The 18,387-nt window shown below is 38.5% G+C and overlaps 1 protein-coding gene across 14 annotated transcripts in view; it reads left to right on the top strand.

Moving 5' to 3' along the window:
* Positions 1-18,387, top strand: part of mtmr3 (myotubularin related protein 3) — a 138,563-nt gene that overhangs the window by 91,074 nt on the left and 29,102 nt on the right. For 12 of the 14 annotated variants that reach the window (XR_015761266.1, XM_088000072.1, XM_088000068.1 and 9 more), the window contains 8 exons: positions 107-220; positions 2,806-3,005; positions 3,582-3,713; positions 7,933-8,044; positions 8,313-8,511; positions 11,049-11,234; positions 11,333-11,503; positions 13,511-13,656. Coding sequence is in view for 13 of the 14 variants with exons in the window: in XM_088000072.1 (XP_087856198.1) it covers positions 107-220; positions 2,806-3,005; positions 3,582-3,713; positions 7,933-8,044; positions 8,313-8,511; positions 11,049-11,234; positions 11,333-11,503; positions 13,511-13,656 (1,260 nt within the window). In the remaining variant the exon portion in view is untranslated. The remainder of the gene's footprint in view (positions 1-106; positions 221-2,805; positions 3,006-3,581; positions 3,714-7,932; positions 8,045-8,312; positions 8,512-11,048; positions 11,235-11,332; positions 11,504-13,510; positions 13,657-18,387) is intronic. The other 2 variants (XM_088000073.1, XM_088000081.1) reach the window with 1 other exon arrangement.

Below are 18,387 nucleotides of genomic sequence, written 5' to 3'. Positions count from 1 at the left end.
TAACTATGCTTTGGTGTTATGTAAGGTATTGTTTTTTACATTATTTGCCACTGCAATTAAAATGAAATAAGTATTGAGTTAAATGTTATTTTATCCTGAAATGCAGATTGTGTGCCAGTTACCCACAGCAGTTACTTGTACCAGCTTGGTTAACTGATAAAGAGCTTGAAAGCGTTGGAAACTTCAGATCATGGAAGAGGATTCCAAGTGTTGTCTACAGGTGTGAATAATTAATTTTTAAAGATGTGACAAAATAAGTTTAATATAGTGCAAGGATCCTCTGTGTATGGAGCATGATGTTCAGTAATATTTTTGCATGTAAAATATATCTGGTGAAACAAAATAATGGAAAATGATTTTATATGGAGAGCTATCCACCTTCTCACTTAAAACAAGTTAGAGTGATTAGTGACTTCGAAGGGAACATGGTGTACCTACGTATCTGATGGACGCATTCGTGGATTTGGGAGGTGTCATCTAAGAATCTTTGGTGAATGTCTGCAGTGCATCTTGTCGATAGTCACAGTTCTAAATTATTTAATTGCCTTTTTCCAAAGTTATGGTAAAAAAAGGATGATTGGAGTCTTTTACAATAATATTTGAATATCTGCAATTAAATAAGTTGATGTTCATTCAAATTGTATTCAAAACATTCTCATCAGTTCCAAGTCCAAAATTGAAGCAAGAACTGACCAAAAGCCATCTGCCTACCTCTATTTTATTATCACAGTTGTCTAATCTAGGAAATGATTTATTCTGGACTTTTTTAAAGAATTATAAATCATGAGCCATTTGCAGGCAGCTGTAAGTTATTCTTGTGTAGTTATTTATAATTTTCTGAGCATTCAAAACCAGTTTTGATGAATATTTACTTCTTTATTGAGTTTTTCAATTTATTTGCTGTCCATTTGCCTTAATAGCTCATTTAATCTGAATAACTTTGGCTCTCGGACTGTTGACTGTGTGCTTTTAGCAACTTCTGGAGCAATGATATTTGGCAACACATTCAATCCCTGTGTTTGAGAAGTTTCTTGTCCAATCTTTAGAAGTGTTCTCAGATCTCTCCTTCACTGTTTTCCCTTAGGGAACATGTTTTCTTATTTGGGAATCTAGAATGAGGTGACACCATTTTAAAAAATAGGAATCTCACATTTAAGATTGAAATGAGCAGCAATTATTTCATCCACAAGATTGCATGTCTGTGGAATTCTCTTGAGCAGAGAACAGTGAAAACTAGATCCTTGAATATACTCGTAGCTGCGTTAGATATTTGATGATAAGGGAGTTCGGGGTTATGGGGACAGAGTGTAACGTGGAGTTGAGACCACAATCCGATCAGCTATGATCTAAATCAAATAGTGGAGCAACACTTGTGGACAGATGGCTTGCTACTCCTAATTCTTGCCCCTGTTCCTCTTACCACTGCCATCTTAGCTTCCTCAAGTCAGCTCTTTCCATGCTGCTGTTTCTTTCTCAGCCAGGAGTTAGCCAAAATTGAGGGGAATTATGCTTTCAATTTGGATTGCTCTATAAAAATAAATACATAATCTAAAACCAGGAAAATGGAGGCAAGGAAAAGCAAAATGAGTTCCAAGCTTTGAGGCACTTTAACTTGGCACTGCTTGTACCTATATACATATAGTGAATCTTAAACATTGTTTCCACGCTGTTCTTGGCACATTCCTCCCTTTTTTTTAATTAAAAGCATAGTCTGCAGGAGATATTAGTGCAGTTAAAATGAAAGATGAATACTGCAAGCACATTTACTTTTCTCTCGTCTGGCTTTTATTTCTTGACAGTATGTACTGTTCTGCTTTTCCTTTAGATGACACTAATTACTTTACAAAATATTAAATATACGCTGCAAGTTCATAGTGCAAAACTTAAAAATACTATTCAACTTTTTCAAAGATGTTATCAGTTTTTAAACACATTTTTTATTTTGAAAACATAAAGAATGTTAACTTCTATCAGAGCATGTTTTCTAGATGTTTCAAGCATATCATACTTTGATGCATGAATTACTTTTGATATATCTCAACAATTTATACAGCTAAAAATGGCAGAACATTTGGTTGCAATAAGAACCCACAATAATAAATCTCTCACATTAATGGATTTTTTCCTGTAATTTCTCTTCCTCCATAAGTATTATTAGAAGACTAGCATCAATTACTTTCTACCAATGGCACCCTTGAGCCTGCTTCACAAAGATATGAGAATAAATCTGTTGTAATGTATACTTCATGTCTCCATAGCAGAGGCACCAAGATTTGAAATGTAAATGAAAATGACATATTTGTGCCCACTGGTACATGTCCCAGTTTACTATTCAATCACTAATTATATCTCTGGGTACCTTCTTAAAAGGGTTTTTATCTGTTTGTATGGGTTAACCATGTCTGGTAACATTCTATCTTGTGTACATACTGTCATACAGTACAGAAACAGGGCCTTTGGTCCAACTCGTCTGCACCAATCAGACGTCCTAATCTGACCTATTCCAATTTGCCAGCATTTTGCCCATATTCCTCCAAACCATTCCTATCCTACATCTTGATCTTGTGTCTATTTCTTTGCAACATCACCCATCTCCCTTCCATGAATAAATACAAACACATTACTTTCCCCAGTGTGCACTGTGATTTACAATCATGTGAATTAGATTGATGCTTCCCGATCCATTATTCCTAGAATGGTCAGACTCCCATATCCTGTTATCCACTCCAAATTAATCTAAAATGAATCAATATCACAAATGCAAAATTTATATACTTGATAAGTACTTTCTTGCTGTTTTTTCAGGCACCAAGGCAACGGTGCAGTGATTGCACGTTGTAGTCAGCCAGAAGTCAGTTGGTGGGGTTGGAGAAATTCAGATGATGAGCACCTGATAAAGTCTGTTGCAAAAGCTTGTGCCATGGACAGCAATTCCACCAAACATGTTAACGGCAACTGTGTACGAGACTTTTCTAATGGTAGTGACCTGTCTGATGTGGAATTCGGTAAGAGATTAAGTGGTTTTTGCATTTAGTATGCAGTTCCAGTACAAATTTAGTATTTTCAGTTATTGTTAAATTCCTATAGCACTTTGTAGTTCTTTTGTTTGTACTTTACACCATTGCTCAAACTAAGCTCAAAAATCACACAACACCAGTTTATTTGAAAACACAGGTTTTCAGAGCCTCACTCCTCCTTCAGGTGCTAGTGACAGAGGAGAATTTTTAAGTAAAAGATCAAAGGCCATACAACTGAAACAAATGTATTGAACAAACCTGAGATTGCTGTTAAATCTTTAATCAGTTAGAGTGGAGATGCATGTTCCAAAAGATTAATATGCAAATCCCAGAATTTCTTTCAAGTCACTGCCCTCTGGGGCATTCAATCCTGCAGTGGCTTCCTATTGACTCTTGACCTCTGAAAACCTGTCTCTATGGCATAGTGAATCACATTTGATTTTCATCCAAGTTGAAATAAAGCTGTTGGACTATAACCTAGTGGTATGTGATTTTTAAATTTGTCCAACCCACAACAACACCACATCATGGCACAAACTAAGGTTAATTGTCTTTTCATTCTAGATTCTTCAATGACTAATCCAGCTGGAGTAGAAAATTTATGCAGTCCACCACACAAACTTATGATTTTGGATGCTAGGTCATATGCAGCAGCAGTAGCTAACAGGGCAAAGGGTGGTGGGTGTGAATGCCCTGGTGAGTATCAGCAAGGAAATGTAAATAGTAATGCTGAATAGATTATTTGAAATTGACATAGCTTGCATTTCAAGTTTTAAAGAAATGGCCAACCAGCATTTTGGAGGCTAATATTAGCAGATTTTTGGATCAAGAGATTGCTCATTCATCCCAGAAATTAACAATTGAGTGAACTATATCTGTTTTTACTGTGCCTACTTTATAACTGCTGATAATTTTGTGCTATTTGTTCAAGTATTTATTTATTGTAAATAAACCTACTTTGAAGTTTGCATGATATAATAAGTTAAAGCACTCCCCTTTTCACTATTAAATCCTGAGTTTGAATTGCTCAGATGAAAAATAGTTTGTGACACAACTTTGGGTGGTCTTGACATTAAAAATTTAGGGCTAAATTATCTATTAATAAAGTCAATCCAAGAGATTACTCCATTCCTTGTCACCTAGACACAAAAGACAATTAAGCATTGAACACTGCAAAAAAAACTTTATTATTTATCTGAGCTGCAAGGAAACAAGAGGAACTTTGGTTTTCACCTCAATAGAAAGTGTGTGAAAAAAATGATGCTGCAGAAGTACATGAGATTGGATATCACGTAGACAGGTGGTTATGATGAAGATACCAATGATTGTGAACATTCGGTGAATGGTTGAAAGAATCACATGAGAAGATTTCAAGTTTCAAGACTTTTGTTTTAATAAACTAAAGCAACATTGACAAACCACTTCCAGACATTAGCTAGTCTAAATCACAGAAAGGAACCCCACACTTGACACGTACAGCATCCCAAAATCCCCTACCCCCCGTCATAGTTATCATTTAGTCTATCCCTTGTGTGGACAATTCGTTCTGCAAGAACCTAAAAAGCTTAAAGAAAGGTTATTCTCAGCTTCTACTCTCTGAACTGATTTTTGTCCCTAGCTAAAAAAGGTGAATGTTCCAGTTTTGTTTAAATTGCCACAAACCTGGTTTTTCCAATCTAAATGCAAGCTCCTACGTGCACCCTGCTTGATGAACAATTGAACTTTGCTGCCCATCACTCTCTTCTTTCTGTCAGAACCTTGCAGACTGTCCAGGAAAACCTACACCCAACCCTGCTGTGGCTTCCTATAGACTCTTGGCCTCTGAAAACCTGTCTCCATGGCGTAGTGAATCACATTTGACTTCCATCCAAGTTGAAATGCTAATTAGGTATCTCCAAACTCATTCAATCATGGAATTAAACAGTTACTTTATATTTTAACCATTACAAACCTGACGTAGAATCATACAGCACGAAAACAGACTCTTTGGTCCAACCGGTCCAGACTGAACATGGTCTTAAACTAAACTAGTCCCACCTGCCTGCTGCTGGACCATATCCCTCCAAATCTTTCCTATTCATGTAGCTTTCTAAACGTCTTTTAAATGTTGTACCTGGATCCACCACTTTCTTGGGAAGTTCGTTCCACACGCAAACCGCCTTCTGTGTAAAAAACAAAAAAATTTGCAACTTATACTTTTTTAAAATCTCTCTCCTCTCACCTTAAAAGTGTACCTCCTAGTCTTGAAATCCCCCATCATAGGGAAAAGACAACTACCATCAACTCAATCTATACCCCTCATTATTTTATAAATTACTTTCAGATCGGCTGTCAACCTCCTACACTACCGTGAACATAGTCCCAGCCTATCCAGTCTTTCTTTATAACTCAAATTCTCCATACCTGGCAACATCCTGGTAAATCTCTTCTGTACTATCTCCAGCTTGATAATATCCTTCTGGTAACTCGGTGACCAGATCTGGATACAGTATTCCAGAAGAGGCCTCACCAATATCTTGTGCAATCTCAACATAACATCCCAACTCCTATCCCGAAAGGACTAAACAATGAAGATAAGCATGCCAAATGCCTTTTTAACCATCCTGTCTACATATGACGCAAACTTCAAGGAATTATGTACCTATGCCCCTAGGCCCCGCTGTTCTACAATACTACATAAGGTCCTGCCATTAATTGAAGAAGTCCTACCCTTGTTTGTTGTACCAAAGTGCAATACCTCGCATTTATCCAGATTGAACTCCATTTTTTCAGCCCATTGACTCATTTGATCAAGATCTCTTTGTAATCTTAGAAAACTTTCTTCACTGTCTGAAATGCCATCAATTTTGGTGTTGTCCGCAAACTTACTAACTATGCCTACTGTATTTTCATCAAAATCATTTATGTAAATGACAAACAAAAGGTATCTAACAACTGCCTGTGCCTTGGAGACTCAGACCATCCATCATTATCCCAGTTGCTTACATCATTGTTTACAATAGACAATAGGTGCAGGAGTAGGCCATTCTGCCCTTCGAGCCTGCACCACCATTCAATATGATCATGGCTGATCATCCTTAATCAGTATGCTGTTCCTGCCTTATCTCCATAACCCTTGATTCCACTATCCTTGAGAGCTCTATCCAACTCTTTCTTAAATGAATCCAGAGACTGGGCCTCCACTGCCCTCTGGGACAGAGCATTCCACACAGCCACCACTCTCTGGGTGAAGAAGTTTCTCCTCATCTCTGTCCTAAATGGTCTACCCCGTATATTTAAGCTGTGTCCTCTGGTTCGGCACTCACCCATCAGCGGAAACATGTTTAGAATCATGAAATTTTACAGTACAGAAAGAGACCATTTGACCCATCGTGTCTGTACCAGATCCTGAAAGAATTATCTAGCTAGTTCTATTCTCCAACCCTATCTCTGTAGCCCTCTAAATTCATCACACTCAAATATATATCTAGTTCTCTTTTGAAAACTTCCTGTCAGTCCATCTCCAGTGCTATTCCAGGTAGCCGTTCCAAATCCTAACAATCCTGAGTAAAGAAGTTTCTCCTCATCTCATTCCTAGCTCTTGCTGACAGTTTTGAATTTGTGACCGTACTCACTGACCTAGCAATTAGTGGAAACAGAATGTCCTCCTTTACCTTGTCAATAGTGTTCATAATTTTGAACACCTCAATAAGGCCACCTCTTAATGTTCTCTGCTCCAAGGACAATAATATCAATTTCTCTAATCTTTCCTTATTTCTAAAATCTCTCATTCTAAGCATCATTCTAGTAAATCTCCTTTGTACTCACTCCAGGACTTTAACATCCTTCCTTTAATAAGGTCCCCAGAACTGAACACCGATACTACAAATATGGTCTGACTAATGATTTGCAGAGGTGTAGCAATACTTCCTTGCTTTTATATTATGCCTCTATTTATGTAGTGATACAGCACAGAAAAAGGCCCTTCAGCCCACCATGTCCACACTGACCAACAAACTAAATCAATCGCAACTACCTGCAGTTGGTCCACAGCCTACCATGTCCTGGCATTTAAGGTATTCATCTAGATGCTTCTTAAATGCTCAAAGTACCGATATCTACCACTTTCCCAGGCAGCATGTTCCATATTTTTACCAACCTTTGGGTGAAAAAATTAACTTGCAGCTTCCTCGTAGTAACCCGACCTGGCTGCCTTTAATAACCAAGCTACTCTGGCTTCTTGGTGGAATTCACAGAAGGGCACAAAGTGGCTAAGAAGAAAGGTCCCTGAAATAATTTTAAAAACATTTTAAATAGTTAATTCTGAATGGATGGAGTAAAAGGAGTCTGTAAAAATTATCTTGTGATCATCTTTTCACAGGAACATGTGTAGAAATGGGGGGGGGAAAATTGCCATGAGGGAGCTTTTCTGATGGTGTGGCAAAGTAGAAGCTTCAGCTTTACGTTCAACCTAACTATCCCTAATGTGAAAGTATGTCTTCTAACAGTGGGGAAAAAGGAGTTAAAAATGTCTTCTGCTCACAACTATTGTCAATGCCATTTTTTGGATGTACATGTGTAGCCATGAAGAACTTATGAAAGTATTGTGTAGGGAGTTAAGCACACAAGCATACAAGGAAAATGTTTGGAGCCTGTAAGGCTCATAAAATTCGTTTTTGTGCTTGACTTTGCACTACCATTCCGTTCTGTTTGCATTTAACAATACATAATTTTTCACTCCTCTACTTTATTGAAACAAAATTATGGACTAGTAAAGCCAGAGTCAGAAAACTTTGACCTATTGTTAAGAAATGACTCCAGTCATTTGGGAATAATTGAGATCATTCCTCATTACATGTTGACATTATAAAAAGATGGCTTTGGCTTTTTGTTTTAATAATAACTTATCATTTCCCAAATGCAAATTCTGTTGCAGAATATTACCCGAACTGTGAAGTAGTATTTATGGGTATGGCAAACATTCACTCCATTCGAAAGAGTTTTCAGTCATTGAGATTTCTTTGTACACAGATGCCAGATCCTGCCAAGTAAGTGTTTTTTTTTAAAACTCAAGTGGGAAATTTTAAGCATTTTCATTTTTTTGTTACATGTTTGAATTATATGGAAAGTGAATAAGTTATTTTTAGACAGACAATGTTATGACTATAGTTTTCTCAGAAATAAGTTAAAACTATCAGTATTTTGTACTCAATAAGAGGTTGAAATCTAATCTCAATTAATTGGTTTAATTGTTTGATGCAAAGGGACACACAAAATCTCTAAAATATTTTCCTAATTGATTTGATTTTTGATCAGCAGTTGGTTATCAGCATTAGAAAGTACCAAATGGCTTCAGCATCTATCCATGCTTTTGAAAGCAGCGCTACTTGTAATTAATGCAGTCGATCGTGACCAGCGGCCTGTTCTGGTCCACTGTTCTGATGGCTGGGACCGAACACCACAAATTGTGGCTCTATCAAAATTACTGCTGGATCCTTACTACAGAACCATAGAGGTGTGTGTGTGTGTGTGTGTGTATCTGTTCATTTTTATTGTAACTTACTATGCTGAAAAGTTGCATTAGCAGGTTTTAAAGAAGCAGTGCCAGTTAGGAAAGATAAAGTTTAGTGTTATTCAGGGTGATTTTGCAAAAACTGTACATTTTCAAAAGCGGTGTTTAATTACTGAACTTGAAAATATTTTACAAAATGATTTTCTTGTATAATGAGTAAAACTTTGGAGATGATTTAAAAAAAACATGTCATACTATGCATTATATTATTAGTGGTGAAAAAATGCACTTTCGGCCTCAAAATATTAACTTTTTCCATGAAAATACTACATTTAATAGTTGGGGGAAAAAAATCACAGCAGCACATACTTTCTTTACACTTGATTTCTAAACATTGAAGCCTTGTTGAAATTATTAAGTAATTATGATGTACTACTTTGAATATGTTCAAGACAAAGTCTGTTTGGTATAATTTTCTGTTTAAAATAAACATAATTGCTATTAAAGTTCCAGTTGGAAGCATTGAGTGGAATAGGTGCTTTTATCCAAACTTGATCAAACATGCATAAAGATTAACAACAGTTTTTTTCAATTGATGAACTCTTAACATCACGAGGTGAGTAACTTGTTTCAAGGCCATGCTATTGAGTATGTTTCTAAAAATATTTTTTTAAATCCAGGAGTCATTGAGCTATACAGCATGGAAATAAATCCCTTGGTCCAACTTGTCCAGATATCCTAATTAAATCTAGTCAAATTTGCCCTTATCCCTCTAAACCCTTACTATTCATATACCTATCCAGATGCCTTTTAAATGTTATAATTATACCAGCCTCCACCACTTCCTCTGGCAGCTCATTCCATAGACGCACCACCCTCTGTGAGAAAAATTTCCCCCAGGTCCCTTTTTAAATCTTTTCCCTCTCACCTTAAACCTATGCCCTCGAGTTTTGGACTCCCCACCCAGGGGCAAAGTCCTTGTCTATTTACCCCTTATGATTTTATAAACCTGTCTTGTCAGCCATCAGCCTCTCATGCTTCAGAGAAAATAGCCCTAGCCTATTCAGCATCTTCTATCGGTCAAACCATTCAACCCTGGCAACATCCTTGTAAACCTTTTCTGAACCCTTTCAAGTTTCACAACATCCTGACTATATCTGGGAGACCAGAATTGCATGCAGTATTCTAAAAGTGGCCTTACCAATGTCCTGTACAATCGCAAAATGATTTAGCAACTCCTAGACTCAATGCACTACCAATAAAGGCAAACATACCAATTGTCTTCTTCAATATCCTGTCTACCTGTGACTTCACATTCAAGAAGCTATGAACCTACACTTCAAGGTCTCTGTTCAGCAACATTCCCTAGGACCTTAGCATTATGTGAATAAGTTCTGCCTCAGTTTGCCTTACCAAAATACAGCATCTCACATTTATTTAAATTAAACTCCATCTGCCACTCCTCAGCCCATTGGCCCATCTGATCAAGGTCCCTTTATACTTTTAGTTAACCTTCTTCACTGTCCACTACACCTCCAATTTTGGTGTCATCTGCAAACTTACTCACTATATCTCCTGTGTTCACATCCAAATCATTTATATAAATGATGAAAAGCTGTGGACCCAGCACCAATCGTTGTGGCACACTGCTGATTACAGGCCTCTGGTCTGAAAAGAAACCCTCTATTGCCACCCTCTACCGCCACCCTCTGCCTTCTACCTTTGAGCCAGTTCTGTATCCAAATGGCTAGTCTTGCTGTATTCCACAAGATCTAACCTTGCTAACCAATCTACCATGAGGATCCTTGTTGAACACCTTACTGAAGTCCATTTTCGATCATGTCCACTGCTCCACCCTTATCAATCCTCTTTGTTACTTCTTCAAAAAACTCAAATTAGTGAGACCTGATTTCCTACACACAAAGCCATGTTGACTATTCCTAATCAGTCCTTGCTTTTCCAAATACATGTAATTCTTGTCCCTCAGGATTCCCTCCGGCAACTTGCCCATCACTGATGTCAGGCTCACCAGTCTATAGTTCCATGGAGTTTCCTTACCACCTTTCTTAAATTGTGACTCCACGTTACCCAACCTCTAGTCTTCCAGCACCTCATCTGTGCCTATCAATATAAATATCTCAACAAGAGGCCCAGTAATCACTTCCCTCACTTTCCATGGAGTTCTAGAGTATATCTGATTAGGTCCTGGGGATTTATCCACCTCTTATGCATCTTAAGACATCCAGCACCCCTACCTCTAATATTGACAGTTTTCAGGATGTTGCTATTTAATTCCCTACCTTCTATGTCTTCCATATCGTTCTCCACAGTAAACACTGATGCAAAATATTTGTTTAGTATCTCTCCCATCTCCTGCAGTTCCACACATAGACGTCTTTGCTGTAGTTTTAGTTCATGCTCCAAAACAAGGGGTCATGTTCTAAAATCAGAGCAAAAATGAATTTTGAGTCTTGACAAAGCCCAGTATTTTTAACAATGCACATGCTGCATGAATTCTAACACAAACAGTTATTTTTCAGGGTTTTCAGATATTGGTGGAAACTGAGTGGCTGGATTTTGGTCATAAATTTGCTGATCGGTGTGGCCATGGTGAAAACTCAGATGATCTCAATGAGCGCTGTCCTGTGTTTCTTCAGTGGCTTGATTGTGTCCATCAGTTACAGAGACAGTTTCCTTGTTCATTTGAGTTTAATGAAGCATTCCTTGTAAGTAGATTTTTCTTCTGATGGTCCTTTCCTTTGGAGTAGACAGGTTTGCCAAAATTTAACAAATTCATTAATTTATTCCTATCTGTTTATTCTAGGCTAAATTGGTACAGCATACATATTCTTGCCTTTTTGGAACATTCCTGTGCAACAGTGCAAAGGAGCGTGAAGAGAAACACACTCAGGAAAGAACCTGCTCTGTTTGGTCGCTCCTGAGGCCTGCTAACAAATCCTTCAAAAATCTCCTGTACACCTCACAGTCTGAAACTGTACGTTTGGTTTCTGTAAAATGATTGTGGTACATAAACTAACATTTCATTCCTTGTGCTTTAATTATTTTGAGAAACTTTAATTCAATATACAGAAGAACCTCAATTATCCAAACGACATGAGCGGGGACTATTTTGTTCGGATAATCAAATGCCTGATAACACAGTTTAAGAAGCATCGGGACCTTACGATCTTGTTCGGATAATCCAAAATTTGGATAATCGAATGTTGGATAATCGAGGTTCCACTGTAAATAATCTCTCATTAGATTATACAGATGATGTGGAGGTGCCGGTGTTAGACTGGGGAGGACAAATTTAAAAATCACACAACAACATGTTATAGTCCAACAGGTTTATTTGGAAGTGCAAGCTTTCGGAGCGCTGCTCCTTCATCAGGTAGCTAGTGGGGCAGCATCATAGGATCCACATTTATAGTAGAAGATCAAGGTGTCAGGCAACTGATGCAAAGTATTGAACAAACCTAAATTGCTGTTAAGTCTTTAAATACTTAGAATGGGGATGCAGGTTTTGAGTGATTAATATGTAAATCCCAGAACTTCTTTCAAGTCACAGCCCCAAGATAATTGAAGGTTTTAAAAAAAAAGCAACATCTCAGCTCAGACAATGAATTAAATGTGTGAGGTTGGAGTCTTCTGCATCTCAACCTTGAGTCAGACTGGTTCTATTTCCAAGGTAGGAATTTATAAAATGTCACATGGACTGACTGCCTTTTTGAGTGTGTGCTTTATGAACAAAATAGAATGTATTGCAAATACAAATCTGCAAATTCACCCCATAGGGGTGTGTGTGTGTGTGTGTGTGTGTGTGTGTGTGCGCGCGTGCGTGTGCGCGCGCGCGCATTGGAGTGAGTGTGTATGTGCGCGCGTGCATGCTTGATAGTGTATGCATGAGTGTGACAGAGTCTATGTCCATGAGAGGGTGTGTGTGAGTGAGATTATGGGGGGTATGTCAATGTGTTTGTGAGAGTGAGTGAGTGAAGTGGGCTCACCTGTAGTGTGACATGAACCCAAGATCCTGATTGAGGCCATCCTCATGGGTACCAAACCTGGCTATCAGCCTTTGCTTGGCAATTCTGCATTGTTGTGTATTCTGAAGTCCATCTAGGAGGTTGGTCACCCGAAGATCTGAGGCCAAGTGTCCTTGAACATTTAAACTTTCCCCGACTAAGAGGGAACATCCCTGTCTGGTAATCATTGCGTGGTGTCCATTCATCCATTGTCATAGTTGTCTGTTTGGTCTCGCCAATATATCATGTCTCAGAGAATTCTTGCCTGCAGCGTATGAGATAGACAATGTTGGTCGGGGCACATGAGTACTTGCCGTGCACGTGGTGGGTGGTGTCCCCACGTATAATGGTAGTATCCATGTCGACACTCTGACACGCCTTGCTGTGGTTGCCATGACAGGGTTGTATGGTGTGGTGATCGATGTTGCCCTGAAGGCTGGGCAGTTTGCTGCGAACGATGGTCTGTTTAAGGTTTAGCAGTTGTATAAAAGCGATAAGTGAAGGCATAGAGAAGATCCGATCTTTGTTAGTTTAGTCATATTGTATAGAATCTGAGAATGTTATCTTTGCATTGTTCAGTGCTTAGAAATGGCATTTGAGAACCAGAAAGTACACTCAACTCGGAATGTTAACTCTTTTCTCCCTACTGATGCTGCCTGACCTTCTGAGCATTTCTAGCAATTTCAGTTTTTGTTTTGGCTTTCTAACATTTGCGGTATGCTACTTTTGTGTTACCATTTTCATTCCTGGGATCAATTTTATGACATTTTAGTAAGGTCCTGATTACAAGCATTTTTCTTATGTGTTTTTAGTACCTGATGCTCAATTTTTATTGACAGTAAAGTATATAATTTTGTACAGTTCCAATTAGATTTTGTTTGTTTAATTGAAGTACTGTATTATAAAAGGAAACAAATTCAAAGAACAACATCTGTAGGTTGTATAAGCCAATCAAAACACTTAATTGTTTAAAACAGGTACTGCATCCAGTGTGCCATGTAAGGAATTTGATGCTTTGGAATGCAGTGTACATCCCCAATTCATCTCCTTCAACGCCTGCTGATGACCATTGTGCACCTTATCCAATTCCAAGGTCCATCCCTGAAGAGCAGCCATTGGGAAGGTAAACTTCAAGCTGAAAATCTGCTCATCTGAAGTAAGATCATTACAAATTATGATATGAACAAGCAAGGAATTTTGTTTGCTGTACAGTCAGTTGGGCAATGATTTAATCATTAATCTACTGCTCTGTGTATATGAACCATGTATATGGCCTAAGCTTGCATGTACTTAGCACCGCGATTAAATTTGTAAGAACATAAGAAAAAGGAGCAGGATAAGATCATATGGCCCATTGAGCAAGCTCTGCCATTCACAATGATCATGGCTAATTTTGGGTTCCAATTCCATTTTCCTACCCTGTAACCCTCAGTTCCCTGAGACATCAAAACTCTGCTTAGCCCTGAAAGATATTCAGTGATGGCACATCTGCAACCCTTGGGTTGAGATTCAAAAGTTTGACAACCTTTTGTGATTTAATTTCTCCTTAACTCAGTTCTAGATGATTGATCTCATATTCTGAAACTGTGTTCCCTTGTCCTAGATTCTCCAGCCAGAGAAAACGTTTCAGTATATACCCTTTCAAACCCCTTCATAATCTTGAATATTTCAATGTCTAAGTCCTTAGTTTCCTCTGTACTAGATTTCAATCCTTTAGTGTCTGGTTCACAGAAACTCTTAAATTTGTTTAAAAAGTCAATTTTTCTTCTTCAAGTTTTAAAATATGGAAAAGGATAGACTTGATCTAAAAGTTGAAGTTGTAAATTGGAGTAAGGCCAATTCTGACAGTATTGGGCAATTACTTTTCATAAGTTGATTTGGAGAAGCTAGTCACATGTAAAGGGACAGGTGGAAAATGGGAGGTCTTTAAAAATGAGATAGTAAGAGTTCAGAAACAATATGCTTCTGTTAGTGTGAAGGAAAGGTTGGTAGGTGTAAGGTATGCTGGATGACGAGAGAAATTGAGCCTCTGATCAAGAAAAAGGAGGAGACATATGTCAGGTATAGGCAGCTGGGATCAAGTGAATCCCTAGAGGAGTACAAGGGCAGTAGTATTACAGTCAAGAGGGAAATTGGGAAGGCAAAAAGAGGACATAGCTTTGGTAAATAAGGTTAAGGAGAATCCAAAGAGAGTCTACAAATACGTTAAGGAGAAAGGAGTAACTGGGGAGAGAATAGAGCCTCTTGAAGATCAACCAGAGATAATGGGTAAGATATTAAATGAGTATCTTGCATCAGTATTTACTGTGGAGAAGGATATAGAAGCTAGACAACTTGGGGAAATAAATAGTAATATGTTGAAAAGTGTCCATATTACAGAAGAGGAGTTGGACATCTTAAAACCTGTAAAGGTGAATAAATCCTTGTGACAAGATCAGGTGTATCCCAGAACTTTGGGAAGTTAGGGAAGTGAATGTTGGGCCACTTGTTGAGACACTTGTATCACTGATAGCCACAGGTGAGGGGATGGAAGACTGGAGGTTGGCTAATGCGGTGCCATTATTTAACAGAAGTGGTGAGGAAAAACCGGGGAAGTATAAAGGGATGAGCCTGACGTCAGAGGTGAAGTAAGTTGTTAGAGGGGATTCTGAAGCACAGCACTTAGACACATTTGGAAAGGCAAGGGCTGATTAGGGAGAGTCAGCATAGATTTGTGCATGGGAAATCATGTCTCACTAACTTGATTGAGTTTTTTGAAGAAGTGACTAAGAAGATTGAAGAAGGCAGAGCAGTAGATGTTGACTATACGGAATTTAGCAAGGCGTTCAACAAGGTTCTGTATAGTAAGCTGATCAGCAAGGTTAGATCACACAGAATCCAGGGAAGCTAGCCAATTGAATACTAAATTGACTTGAAGGTAGAGACGGAGTGGTCGTGGAAGGTTGTTCCTCGAATTGGAGGTTTGTGACCAGTAGTGTGCGCAATGATCAGTGCTGGGTCCACTGCTTTTCATCATTTATAAATGATTTGGAAATGAATAAAGGAGTAGTGAAGATAACACCAAAACTAGTGGTGTAGACAATGAAGATGGTTATCTCAGAGTACAATGGGACCTTGATTGGATGGGTCAGTGGAATAAGAAGTGACAGATGGAGTTTAATGATAATTGTGAGATTTTGCATTTTGGTAAGTAAATCCAGGCAGAATTTATGCTGTCAATGGTCTGGCCCTGGGGAATGTTGCCAAACAAAGGAACCCAAGAGTGCGGGTTCATAATTCCTTGAAAGTAAAGTTGCAGATAGGGAGAGTGGTGAAGAAGGCATTTGGCGTACTTGCCTTTATTGGTCAGTGCATTGAATATAGGAGTTGGGAAGTCATGCTGCGGCTGTATAGGACATTGTTAAGGATACTTTCGGAGTACTGTGTTCAATTTTGGTCTCCCTGCTTTAGGAAAGATGTTGTGAAACTTGAAAGGGTTCAGAAAAGATTTATAAGGATGTTGCCGAGATTGGAGAGTTTGAGCTGTGGGGAAAGACTGAATAAGGTGGGGCTTTTTCCCCTGGAGCATTGAAGGCTGTGGGGTGACCTTATAGAGGCTTGTAAAATCATGAGGGGCATAGATAGGGTGAATAGTTGTGGTCTTTTCGCCAGGGTAGGGTGTCCAAAACTAGAGGGCATAGTTTAAAGGTGAGAGGGGAAAATTTAAAACTGACCTGAGGGGTAATTGTTTTCTTGCAGAGGATGGTGCATGTTTGGAACGAGCTGCCAGAGGAATTGGTGGACGCTGGTACATTTACAACATTTAAAAGGCATCTGGATGGGTATATGAATAGGAATGGTTTAGTGGGGTATGGGCCAAATGCTGGCAAACTGGATTAGATTTATTTAGGATATCTGGTCAGTATGGATGAGTTGCACTGAAGGGTCTGGTTCCATGCCGTATAATTATGATTCTATAACTGACTTGATATTTTGATTGGGAAATGCAAGCCCATGTTAGCAGGGAGAGGGTGATGTGGTGGTAATATCACTGGATTAGTGACATTAGCTACTGCTGGGGACTTCTGTTTGAATCCCATACTGGTAGATGGTATGATTTGATTTCAATTTTTACCAAAATTCTGGAACCAAAAGTATTAATGTAATCTTTGTCAATTGTTGTTAAAAATCCTTCTGGCTCAATAATGTCCTTTTAGGGAAGGAAATCTGCCATCTTCATCTGATCCACATGTGGCTTCAGACCCACAGCAATGTGGTTGACTCTTGACTGACCTCCATAATGACCTAGAAAATCAGTCAGTTCAAAGGCAACTATGAATGGTCAACAAGTGCTGCCAGGGTTACTTATATCCTTACAAAAATGAAATAGAAGTGTATTTTGGCTCACATGTACATTAATATTTTAATTTATTCTATAAAAGTGACAGCTCCTCAAACCTGTTCTGCCTTTCAATTAGATCACAGCTAATTAGATCCTAACTGCATTTATTCATAACCCTAAATATCTTGGCATGATAGAAAGTATGAATCTTAATTTGTAATTTCACCTTGACTTTGCTTCAACAGCATATTGGAGAGAAAGTTCCATATTTCAACTACTTTTGAAATAGTCCACTCAATAACCTATCTCTAAGTTTAAGATTATATTCTCCTGGACTTCATCCAGTAAAGAAAATAATTCATGTCTGTCTACTCTTATCACATTATTTAACTGTAAACATCCCTATTCAGATCACTCCTTAATCCTCTTTCTATTCAGAAGAATACAAGCCTAGTCTACACAATCTGCCTCCATAATTTAAATCCTTTTAGTTTTGTTAGAATTATGTTGCATCCACATTACACCCCAAAAGAATAATATAGCCTTCTTCAAGCCCAGAACTGAATATAATACTGCAGATAAGATTTAACCAGATCTTTGTAAAAACTATAAAGTAACTTCCATTCCTGTGTATTCTAGTCTTCCTGAAATAAGGACCCTTATTTCCCCTTTTACTTAGTTTGCCAGTCCAGCTCTTAGCGACTTCTGCCCATGGTCATGCTCTTCCAGAGATCCTAGATTATTAGAAAATACTCTGATTTTTATGTGAAAAGTAGGTGACCTCAGACTTTCCTACATTGAACTCCTAATTGCCATAATTTTGACCTCTCTCTTAATCTGACATATGTCCCTTTTCAACTTTAACTACTTTAATGTTGAAACTGCTTGAATCTGGATGCTAAACTAGATTAAACATTTCTTTCTTGGTTTTCAATTGAGCATTTAGCTTAAAACAAAGCAAAATAATGTGGTTGACAGCAGGATAGGCTAAGGAACTAGCTTCAAGAAAACTGAAAGAAGCCAGCAAGTCTGGACTTTGAAGAAAAGCCTCGCTTGAAATTCAGTCCAAATAATGAAGATTTCTGTCATCCTGTTTAATATTGTAGATCTTAACTTTAATAAATGTGGAGAAAGTGAGTCTGCAGATGCTGGAGATCAAAGTTGAAACTTTATTGCTGGAACAGCACAGCAGGTCAGGCAGCATCCAGGGAACAGGAGATTCGACGTTTCGGGCACAGGCCCTTCTTCAGGAATGAGCAGAGAGTGTTCAGCAGGAGAAGATAAAAGGTAGGGAGGAGGGACTTGGAGGAGGGGAGTTGGAAATGTGATAGGTGGAAAGAGGTCAAGGTGAGGGTGATAGGTCGGAGTAGGGTGGAGGCGGAGAGGTCAAGAAGAAGACTGCAGGTCAGGAGGGCGGTGCCGGGCTGGAAGGATCCGGCTGAGACAAGGTGGGGGGAGGGGGGATGAAGAAACTGGTGAAGTCCAAGTTCATCCCCTGCGGTTGGAGGGTTCTACTACAAACCTACCGACTCC

This window comes from Chiloscyllium plagiosum, unplaced genomic scaffold (genome assembly GCF_037043375.1).
Source record: "Chiloscyllium plagiosum isolate Xiang-an unplaced genomic scaffold, Cpla_swu_hap1 HiC_scaffold_24, whole genome shotgun sequence".
In the NCBI taxonomy this organism is placed as follows: domain Eukaryota; kingdom Metazoa; phylum Chordata; class Chondrichthyes; order Orectolobiformes; family Hemiscylliidae; genus Chiloscyllium; species Chiloscyllium plagiosum.
Note: the sequence above shows the minus strand (reverse complement) of the source record. Positions and strands in the feature narration are given on the sequence as shown.